Source organism: Pinus tabuliformis, chromosome 3_2 (assembly GCF_031772625.1).
Source record: "Pinus tabuliformis cultivar Carrire ecotype Pingquan chromosome 3_2, CPIR1, whole genome shotgun sequence".
Classification (NCBI taxonomy): Eukaryota; Viridiplantae; Streptophyta; class Pinopsida; order Pinales; family Pinaceae; genus Pinus; species Pinus tabuliformis.
The window spans coordinates 1,050,349,193-1,050,360,925 of NC_142302.1; the positions used below are offsets into that span (position 1 = coordinate 1,050,349,193).

General features: G+C 40.6%; 1 protein-coding gene across 1 annotated transcript; it reads left to right on the plus strand.

Moving 5' to 3' along the window:
• Positions 1 to 447: 447 nt before the first annotated feature.
• LOC149184201 (replication protein A 70 kDa DNA-binding subunit A-like) lies at positions 448 to 11,106 on the plus strand. Its single transcript, XM_089415264.1, has 5 exons — positions 448 to 533; positions 9,161 to 9,469; positions 9,585 to 9,982; positions 10,079 to 10,261; positions 10,757 to 11,106. Exons 1-5 carry the CDS (start codon positions 448 to 450, stop codon positions 11,104 to 11,106), a joined length of 1,326 nt encoding a protein of 441 aa, XP_089271390.1.
• Positions 11,107 to 11,733: the final 627 nt, after the last annotated feature.

The following is an 11,733-nucleotide window of genomic DNA, read 5'->3' on the forward strand; positions in this document are numbered from 1 at the left end:
GGCAGTTGAAGCAGGAAGGAGAAGGGATCTAGAGGTAGGATATGATAGCGAAGAAGAAGCCATAGTTACAACAGATGGATCAGATGAAGAAGGGCCGGAAATGAGATTGTTGAGGTCGGTCCAATTAGCTAGTAGCAAGCATAAGCTAGAGATTCCAAATTACGACAGCAGCTTGTCCACAGAAGTTCTGTTGGACTGGATCAGCGAATTGGACAAATATTTCGAATGTGAAGAGGTCGGTGAAGATCAGAGAGTTAAGTTTGCTACAATAAGGCTGAAAAGACACGCAGCCCTGTGGTGGGACAGTGTCCAAGTGGAAAGAAGAAGGATGAACAAGTTTCCAATAAAGAAATGGCAAGAATGGTGGCCAAGTTGAAGGGCAGATTTTTGCCCAAAGATTATCAGATTGCACTGCATCGGCAAGTGCAGAATCTAAGGCAATAAGGGATGACAGTGAGAGAATATACTAAAGAATTCTATTGGGTAAATTTAAAAGCTGGTTACACGGAGGACACCCCGGAGAAAACAGCAAGGTATGTAAATGGTCTGAGATTGGAAATATTAGATGAGATAAGCATTCTTTCCCCAAAAAATATAGAGGAAGCTTACCAGAGTGCCATGAAGGTAGAGGAGAAGATCACCAGAAAACAAAATGCTAGGAGAGGATGGGGAATCGGCAGAGGAAGAGGACAGTCCTATGGCAGGGGACGAACTACTAATAATAGTGAAGAGGGCAGTAGTTCCAAAACTACAGGGACAATAGAAAAAGAAGACAACACTAGAGGTGGAAGGCCATATCAGCGAGGAAGAGGAAATAGTCGAGGCAGAGGAGCTGCGTATCAGTGCTATAGGTGCCACAAGTGGGGGCACATATCTTTTGAGTGTCCTAAAGTGGAACAAGCTGGTCAAAGGGGAGCGTATGTTGCACAGCCAAAGGAAGCAGAGGCACCACCCCAGGAAGCAGAAAATGTGCCGGAAACAGGGGAAGCCTTAGTTCTGAATAAAGTGTTGTTGAAACCAACCAAAGAAACAGCTGAACAAACTCAAAGGAAGGCATTATTCTGGACAGTTTGTAAGTCGCATGGAAAATGCTGCAAGTTGATTATCGACAGTGGGAGCACGGATAATCTGGTTGCCACAGAGATGGTAGAGAAGTTGGGTTTGAAGCGGCTGAAGCACCCCACTCCTTACAAGGTATCGTGGCTGCAGAAAGGCCATCAGCTGTTGGTGGACGAACAGTGTGAAGTTGAGTTCCATATTGGCAGGTATAAGGACAAGGTTGTTTGTGATATTATGCCAATGGACGTATGTCATATACTGCTAGGAAGGCCATGGCAGTATGACCGGAAGGTAGTGCATGATGGGAAGACAAACTGTTACAAGTTTGTCAAAGATGGGATCAAGCACACACTTGTGCCCATCAAGGAGGAGGAGACAGCAGAAACAAGCAGGACGAAAGTGTTACTAATGGGTGGAAAACAGTTTTTGAAGCAGATTGAAGATAGTGAAGTGAACTATGTTGTGGTGAGAAGGGTAAAAATAGTGCTATTGCACACAGAAGTGTCTAATTTACCTGCAGAAATTCAGAAAATGTTGCAGGAATTCAGCGATATTGTAGTGGATGATTTACCAGATAAATTGCCTCCTAAGAGAAGTATAAGTCATCACATTGACTTTATACCTAGAGCAAGTCTACCGAATAAGGCAGCATACCATATGAGCCCTAAATATAACGAGGAAATCAAAAAACGGGTGCAAGAATTGCTACATAAAGGGTTGATAAGGGAGAGTTTGAGCCCCTGCACAGTTCCAACAGTTCTCGCTCCCAAGAAAGGAGGAGAATGGCGAATGTGCACAAATTCGAGGGCCATCAATAAGATTACCATCAGGTACAGATTTCCACTGCCACGGATGGACGATATGATGGACTGCCTGAGCGGGGCAGCATACTTCTCGAAGATTGATCTGAAGAGTGGTTATCATCATATTCAAATCAGGGAAGGGGATGAGTGGAAGACAACCTTCAAGACCAATGAAGGGTTGTATGAGTGGCTAGTAATGCCATTCGGATTAAGTAATGCCCCTAGTACCTTTATGCGACTGATGAACAAAATGCTGAAAGAATTCATTGGAAAGTTTGTAATAGTGTATCTTGATGATATATTAATTTTCAGCAAGATGCAAGAGGAACACTTTCGACATGTTCAAAGTGTGCTAGAAAAATTGCAGCAGAATAAGCTGCTGATAAATCTTAAAAATGTACTTTTCTTCAAAGAGAACTGGTTTATCTGGGTTTTGTGATTGTAGAAAACGAGTTGAAGATGGACCCAGAGAAGATTGCAGCAATCATTAACTGGCCATCCCCAAAAATTTTGTTTGAGGTACGTAGTTTTCATGGGTTGGCAAGTTTTTACCGTAAATTTATAAGGAATTTCAGTGAGATCTGTGCACCTATGTTGGACACTATAAAAAAGGCAAGTCAGCCTTTTCATTGGACCGAGGTAGCAGAGAAGAGCTTTCAGCTACTGAAGAAGAAGATTACAGAAAGACCAATCCTAAGATTGCTAGATTTTAACAAGCTTTTTCAGGTTCGCTGTGATGCAAGCAGTACGGCCATTGGAGTTGTACTTAGCCAAGAAGACAAACCTATTGCGTTTTTTCAGTGAGAAGTTGAATGAAAGCAGGCAGAAGTATTCATCTTATGACAAAGAATTCTATGCTGTCATCCAAGCACTGAAGCATTGGAGACACTATCTGCTGGGGAGTGAGTTTGTTTTATTTTCTGATAATTCTGCACTGCAATATGTGATGCAACAGTGTAAGCTGAATCGCAAGCATGCTAAGTGGGTTGAATATCTACAAAGTTTCACTTTTGTGTTGAAATGATCCAGGAGGATCTCGAGACACCATGGGAATGGATAAAGGCTCGAAATTCGAAATGGCAAAAAGGAGAATTTGATGGCATCAGTTGAGAGGGCTCGTCTTCCTGATCACGGTGGCATGAACGGTTTGTCAATCTGAGCTCGTATGCAAAAGATAGAGCTCTTCAAAGATTGGTATGGCAGAGGAAAAATGGGGTCCACAGTGCACCACATGGCATCCCAATCTGCACGTGGGACCCACATGGTAGCCCATCAAACACTGACACATGGCAGCCCTCTATTAACTTCCTAAACCTGCACAGGGAAACATGGGGTATTTTAGTTATAACTACAATTTTTAGGCCGATAGGCCTTCCTTTGAAAGGGACTTTCGTCATCCCTTTGTTTCTCATGCTGACACGTGGCGCCTTCCTTTGAAAGGGACTTTCGTCGTCCCTTTGTTTCTCATGCTGACACGTGGCGTCGGGAATAGAGCGGGCATAACCGCAGAGTTCTGCAAGCGAGCAGTCATACTCATCGTGTATTCATGGATATTCATGAAGGTGGTTCTACGGCTAAATTCGTGATGTTTTCTTCGGAAGCTTATGCATTCATAAGCTCCAATAGTAATTGCGCATTGTGTTTTCGAAGATAGATGCATATGGTAGCATCTATCCGTTTGGTAGCTACCCAGTTATGCGGTCCCTGTTTTGCGGTGCACAGCTGTTCTGCGATGCACGATCAACTGTTCTGCGGTTTCCATGCTTCCATGACTTTACCGGCAACCTTCTTGGATCAAACTACTGGCAGCCTTCTTGGATCAATCTCACAGAGTATAGCAGTGTTCAAACTGACAGAGGAGCCTGGTTTGACAATCTCACGAACGGATAACGGAGCTGGAAATCGTGAGCCGGTGCTGTTGTTTAGAAAACATCTGCACAACATCATTTCTTCCAGGTCAGGTGCTTCTTCAACTACTTTGTTTCCCTTTCCTTGCCATATCATCTCTCTCAGTCCTGTTTTGCTTCCTAAGGATTTGTTAGACGGACTGGCTTAATTTTCAATGCTTGTATTCTCAGAAGCCCGAGTCCATTCTCTCCGTTTGCCTAATAAGCACGGATTTTTGTTTAAGCCCTCAAAATCAAAAATTGCAATGCATCTTTAGCCAACCTTACGTTTAGTTTCCTAAATCTATCAAACAATCAACTGTCTAGAACAGTCCCCAATAGCCCTCCCTATCCACCCTGTTTGATCGAGTAGTTTATAATGTCCAAACTGACGAGATGGAATTTTCGAGCTTATTGTGTGCCGGCCCATATGAAACCTGTGCTTATTGTATTAAGCTTGTGCAAAACTCCTTGAGGTAAATTTCCAATGTGCATCCAGAATATAGGGATGCTATGCAGAACATGTTTTACCATAATAATACGCCCCCAGGGATATCCACCAGTGACACCACATAGACATGGAAACAATTATGTTAGTAGAATTAAGATACAAGCCCAATAGGTAATCAATATGGAACCAACAGAAGAGTAATAAATTATGTATAGCATCTATTACTCTACTCCTGTTCAGGCTTATACAACATTTATTACTCTGGCAGAAGGGTATATATTCATTGTCCAATATTAATACATAGTTTGGGAATCTGAAATTCCAAAGCAAAAACAAGGATACTCTGAAAAGAAATCATAAAACAAACAATCAAACAATTTCTGGGAAGCTCACTGCATTCCATCCGGGTAGACATGAGCTGTTCCATTGAGAGCACCAGATAAAGAGGTAACGTTCAACACCTAACCTTCAAAACTGTTATAAAATCCCTGGAATTCCTGCATAAAGATAATTCTAGCATCGTAAAGGCGAAACTTGTCAACTTTTCAGCATTGCTACCCACGGGAAAGCAAATTTAGGCTGAATAATAGAGTGACTGGATTACTTGTTCAGTAAGCATATTGTGCAAATGGCTGGCATACAGATCAAAAGACAAATTTCTCTGGCATACCAAAAAAATGCTCTCACTTTCATTTTAATTTTATTTGGAGTTATTGTACTTCAGAGCTAATAACTTCCTTCAACAACATACCTTCTGCAACACGAGTTTCCTTCAACAACATGCCCTTGTATACCTTGATCTATCTAGTAATCAACTCAAGGGGAAAGTCCCTGCATCTTTAGCCAACCTTACGTTTAGTTTCGTAATACGCCCCCAAGGATATCCACTAGTGACACCACATAAATGGCTGGCATACAGATCAAAAGACAAATTTCTCTGGCATACCAAAAAAATGCTCTCACCTTCATTTTCATTTTATTTGGAGTTATTGTACTTCAGAGCTAAGAACTTCCTTCAACAACATACCTTCTGCAACACGAGTTCCCTTCAACAACATGCCCTCAGATACCTTGATCTATCCAGCAATGTAGAAAATCTACAGCAGTTCAAGACAACTTGCCCATGCCACTGTATTAAATGAAGCAAAGTATCTAATAATCATATTGAGAAACTAGATCATTTTCAAAATATATACTCTAGGATAGCAGGCTCTCATGATAAGTAGTGGCACTTCTATAAAAGTATCTGGTGCTTGTTAGTTGCAGGAAATGCAAATATGGTCCTTTATCATTGCCAGCCTTTGGTGACCATAAACCAGATTCTCCTCATTCAAGGAAGGAATGCCTAAAAAAGAAATACGTCCTTTCTTTTTCCAACCTCACGCGCTTCCCTCCTTTCTAGGGTGTATTACACTTGAAAGGAGTATAGTATCACCATACCCTTCAACATAAGACCCTGCACCAACTCTCCATCGTAGCTATCACAACATGTGTGTCAGTCAGGCTTCTTTTAAACAATCAATGTCCCTGTTAAGGGTTGTCACCTTAGCAATAACCACCACCAAATGAGTTGTAACCTTGGCTTCCACAACTGGTAGAGTCAAGACAATCCACCTGCTAGCGTGACATCTAATGCAACATCCTTCTATTCACTTATGCTCTGTGTGCTATAGGCATTGAGGTCAATGTAGCAATGATATGTGGCAGTGAAGAAATTTGTGCTCAAGGTAAAGAAGTAGTTCTGCACATGGTATGTCACCTTACAAGCCCTTCAATAGTAGAGTTTCATTGTAAACATTTGAAACTGTGCATGGTTCTACTCCAATAAGTCTGTGCTTCATTAATGCCTAGAATCATGTGCTTTTAATATCCAATTCAGACATCATGCACTATTCATAGAATGGTAAGTGCGTGCATAATTAGTTGTAAAAATGCAGCCCAACATTACTTCAGCCATGGTTTCCAGCATGCAGGTATATAGCAGAACCTTGTGGAAACAAAATGGATTCCAATAAATATGTAGCTTCACCCAACCAACTTTATATATACATACACACACAGCTAGAACAGGTATAAACCAATAGTCACACCTTCCTAGCAATCCTCAGGCATGTTAGATCATGGAACAAATGATGATGGTTGTTAGTTGCAGGAAATGCAAATATGGTCCTTTATCATTGCCAGCCTTTGGTGACCATAAACCAGCTTCTCCTCATTCAAGGAAGGAATGCCTAAAAAAGAAATACGTCCTTTCTTTTGCCAACCTCACGCACTTCGCTCCTTTCTAGGGTGTATTACACTTGCGAGGAGTTAAGTATCACCATACCCTTCAACATAAGACCCTGCACCATCTCTCCATCATAGCTATCACAACATGTGTGTCAGTCACCCTTTTTTATAAATCTACATGCAGGTGCCTTCTTTTAAACGATCAATGTCCCTGTTAAGGGTTGTCACCTTAGCAATAACCACCACCAAATGAGTTGTAACCTTGGCTTCCACAACTGGTAGAGTCAAGACAATCCACCTGCTAGCGTGACATCTAATGCAACATCCTTCTATTCACTTATGCTCTGTGTGCTATAAGCATTGAGGCCAATGTAGCAATGATATGTAGCAGTGAAGAAATTTGTGCTCAAGGTAAAGAAGTAGTTCTGCACTTTATTAAATATTGCACTCATACAATCATCATCAAGGACTATCAACTTCGAATTGTACAAATGTCAAATCTGGGTAACCATATAGCCTACAGGTGCAACATGCTATCTTATTTGCAACATGTATTATTAGCAACCTATGCATGGTATGTCACCTTACAAGCCCTTGAATCGTAGAGTTTCATTGTAAACATTTGAAACTATGCATGGTTCTACTCCAATAAGTCTGTGCTTCATTAATGCCTAGAATCATGTGCTTTTAATATCCAATTCAGACATCATGCAATGTTCATAGAATGGTAAGTGCGTGCATAATTAGTTGTAAAAATGCAGCCCAACATTACTTCAGCCATGGTTTCCAGCATGCAGGTATATAGCAGAACCTTGTGGAAACAAAATGGATTCTAATAAATATGTAGCTTCACCCAACCAACTTTATATATACATACACACACAGCTAGAACATGTATAAACCAATATTCACACCTTCCTAGCAATCCTCAGGCATGTTAGATCATGGAACAAATGATGATGGTTGCCTAGCTAGGATCAACTCCACTGCATTACTAAGATGTACATAGTTAACGTTTAACTCATCATTGCTACCGAATTGTACCTAAATTTATTACTAGGTCAACTCATCCCATGCAAATGCCAATATTATCCAATGTTGGGTAAGCCATGTGCAAAACCATTGGTGTATGACTGCTACCCATGGAGTTCATGATTGGGTTCAAAATAGGTATATCATGCCAACCTCCCTAAAGTGAATATGGTAAAGTGTCAACATACAGATTTTACCTCTGAAATGTAGGAGGCAGGGACTGTAACACCTGTTGTGTCAGCCCTATTGTTGAGCACTCACCCCTAATTTCCTCTGTGGTGAACATGTCTCCAACATCGACATCTGCTGGTTTCCAAGGAGAACACAGTTCGTAGTAGGGGCAAGTTCTCATGATCTATCTATTTATTGGGTTGAGTCTCCTCCATATTTCTCTTCAACATATGTCATTCTACTCTGAATTCTGCATGTGTGGTGCATAAGAAACTGACATACTAATAATACTAGTAGACAAAACATGGTGTGAGCACACATTTTCAGAGCAAATTTTGACTGTCCACACCTAAGGATAGGTAGGAGGCGAGGTCATTGAAAGCCCTTCCTTGCAGTCCATGAAAATACATGGGTTGGCAAGGCTAAAATTATATTGAAACTGCCCACATTCTTTCCCCTTTCACATCATACTCCATTTGCCTCTTTTTAACTTTGTACGAAAAGAAAATGGGAATTGAATTACTCCTCTTTTTCCAGATCGTTGCATTTAGATGGGTTGGTCAGGCTGCAAATAAATAGAAACTGCCCATGATAGTCTGCAATCTGGCCACAATTGTGTGACTGATGGAATCTGATTGTTGTTATGGTTTGGATGTTGTTTTCAGGGTCCTGTTTCTGACAAGAGGGAGGACCCAGATAGCTCTTATTACAAACATGAGCTTGGCCCCAGATAGTTCTTCTATATGCCTGGACTGAAGGAACGTGTGAACTTTCAGGTTCAATAGCTATACATGGTGTTTGAATAGCGTGTTCGCTATATGCAATGGCTGCTATTCAACATATGTTTAATGAAAGTGATTCCCTATAATGTGCAAAAATGCACAAGCATAGTGAGTACACCCGAATATAGCATATTAAAGAAAAAAAATTGTGCCTTGTTCAGAAAATAGTTAATATATCATAAATTATGCACAAGATTCACAAAAGAAGCACACTGCTTCCAAGTGATGGGTCTCACACTGCCTGCCCTAAGTGTGGGCACTTTATGTCGATGCCTCCAAGGCCTACTAATATGAGCCACTTATAAAAAATTATTACAAAGCCATAAGGAGTCCAGTCAGCCTTTTAGAAGGGTCTGCAAAGGGTAAATTAAGTGAGCGAAATACATGGCAATTGCCTTGATTGAACCACATCTCTTAATGTGTAGGATCAGTATTAGGATTGGCTGGGAAATGTTCCTATTTCATTGATGTTTTGACGGTACTGTAAGACTATAAGGATCTTTGAGCCGCTTGAGGTACTTCCGAATTTGCACAATATGTAGCTTGTCACTGAATCAAATAACAAGCATTCTGTTAACGTGGTCTACCTTGGGTGGTTAATATGAGAGGTTATTCTCCTCCCCGTGTAGGTTGTGCCCTTATTATTGTTTCACCATCAAAAGTTAGCCTTGTTAGATTAGATTCCGCATTCATGTCACATCTTCTTTGACTAGAATTTTGTGTTGTGATGAAATTGATGAATTGCAGGTACTCCTATCACGGGAAAAAGAAACCTCCTGTTAATATTATGGAGACAACCTTGACAACGAATGCCATTCCTCTATTGCTGAATGGTTGCACCGAGATTCAACCACTACTTCAGATAATCGATGTTGGTTCTGTTACCTCATTGAAAACAACATCCTCGCACTTCCACATTACTCTATCTGATGGAACACATCAACATAAGACTTTGCTACCATCCGCATATGGCCCACAAGTTGCCTCTGGAGACATCCAAATTGGCTCAATAATTCTGCTTAAAAAAGCAGCTTGCACAGTGCTCCAAAACTCCTCGTAAGGCCCACCATTTGAAATCACCCTCTTTTACTTTTTCCCTTCTAAACGCTTTTTGCATCAAAAGAAGGAAAATGGAATCTTCATTAATTCATTTCTCATTTGTTTACATAAGGTCCATCCGAGTCGTTGAGCTTGAAGTTGTGAAGCGCTCAGCAGCATTGATGAAGGACGCATCGACGCTGCAACATGCACAGGCGGGTTCAGCCCAATTTAGCTCTTCGTCAGCTGAAGATACCTTGCCCTCTGTAGTTACTCCACCAACTATGGCAACAACTACAACAATTCCATTCACGGCACTCAACCCTTACCGAAAATATTGGTCAATCCAAGGTAGGGCATCTGCAAAGACATCATTGAAGGCATACAACAATGTGCGAGGCTCAGGAAAAGTTTTCGGATTTGACCTTATCAACCGTGATAAGGAAGAGATCCACCTTTCTGCATTTGCCGAACTGGCCGAATCTCTTTACAATCTAATTCAGGTTGGGCAACTATACATTGTCTCAAATGGCACAGTGAGAGAAGCAAATCCAAACTACAACCACCTCAAGAACAAATGGGAAATTTACTTGTTTGCTGCTTCCACTATCAATCCATGTCCTACAGATGATCCAACGTTTCCTTACCAGAGCTTTCACTTCAAGACTATTGCTGAAGTAAAAAGTGCAACTCCAAATACAAATGTGGATGTCATTGGTGTTGTTACATCCACGTCACCTGCATCAACAATTCGACGAAAAGATGGAAGTGAAACATTAAGGAAAACACTCATATTAAAGGACAAGTCAGGTTTTAGCATTGATGTAACATTATGGGGAGACCATTGTGACTATATAGGACAAAATCTTTCTGAATTCTACTCTTTCGACAACCCACCAATTCTTGCAATCAAAGGAGGTCGCGTATCTGAATTTAATGGCACCACAATAGGGATGATACCAACAAGCACTCTCACAATAAATCCACAAGTTGAAGAAACTCACCAATTACATGCATGGTTCCGTGAAACCGGTTATAGCTCTTCTTCTCCATCTTTGAGTAGAAACTATGGTGTTGCTTCGAAACGTGCCCTACCACGAAAGACGTTTCATGAAATTGCTGGCATGCAACCCTCTGATGAAGCAATCTGGGTTTCAGTTCGAGCAACAATTACTGCTCTTCATATGGATGACTTCTACTTTCTAGCATGTCCATTAGATTTCAATGGAAAACAATGCATGAAGAAGGTTGTGGAGCATTCGAACAATCTTTGGCATTGTACAAAATGTAACGGTGACTTCCCAGAATGTGACTACCGTTACAAACTGAAAATTGAGCTACATGACCACACCGAGAATCTACAGAGCGCCACAGTTTTCAATGATGCAGGGAACGAGCTCATGGGCATCACGGCAAAAGACCTGTTCCTACTTTCTATCGAACCAACTGATCTGCAGGAAATTTGTGGCCGGATTTCAGGGCACCGCTTCCAGCTAACACTTTCCATTAAAACATATTACTTCAACGGTGTTCAACGCTTGCAACCAATACTGATCAATTCAGAAGAAATTCAATATACCTCTGCATGCAAGGAAGCACTCACTGACATTCAAGCAATGGCCACTTCAAAACGACCTATTGTTCGCCGCCTTTGAACTGTTTCTTAGGGCTTCATCTACCACGCCTATTTGTACATAAACAAACATTTCCACACAATTAATTGTCTCATCTTGTTGTAAATTACACACCCATGTTATTATGATGCAACCTGTAGCTTTCAGTGCAAATACTCTCTTCCAGTCATTCCAAAATATGTATGTTTGCCATTTACATTTTACACAATATAGATATCAACATTTGTAAAGAGTTACTACATATGTTTCTCGTTCGTTGTCTACATGCTATACATTGATCTCTTGCTTGCTAAGCTATTCATTTTATCGCTCAAACATGTCAAACAAAAAAATTTTGAAGAAGAAGGGAACGAAATATTTTTAATCTTGTTTCTCTCCTCTCAATGATAGATGTTGAAATAACATATGATTTCATAGCATTCCTAATTGCATGTTTTTCCTTCTACCTAATCTACCTACCTTCACCGATGTTGAAATAAAAAAAAAAAATTAAATTAAATCTATGTTCAAAATATAATGTTTTAATTTCACAATGGATGTACACCCAATAAAATGAGATACCAAACATGCACTACTTGTTTATGAAAACTAACAATTATTACTTGTACTTGTTTAGATATGCCACCAAACAATCAAATTGCGGCCAAA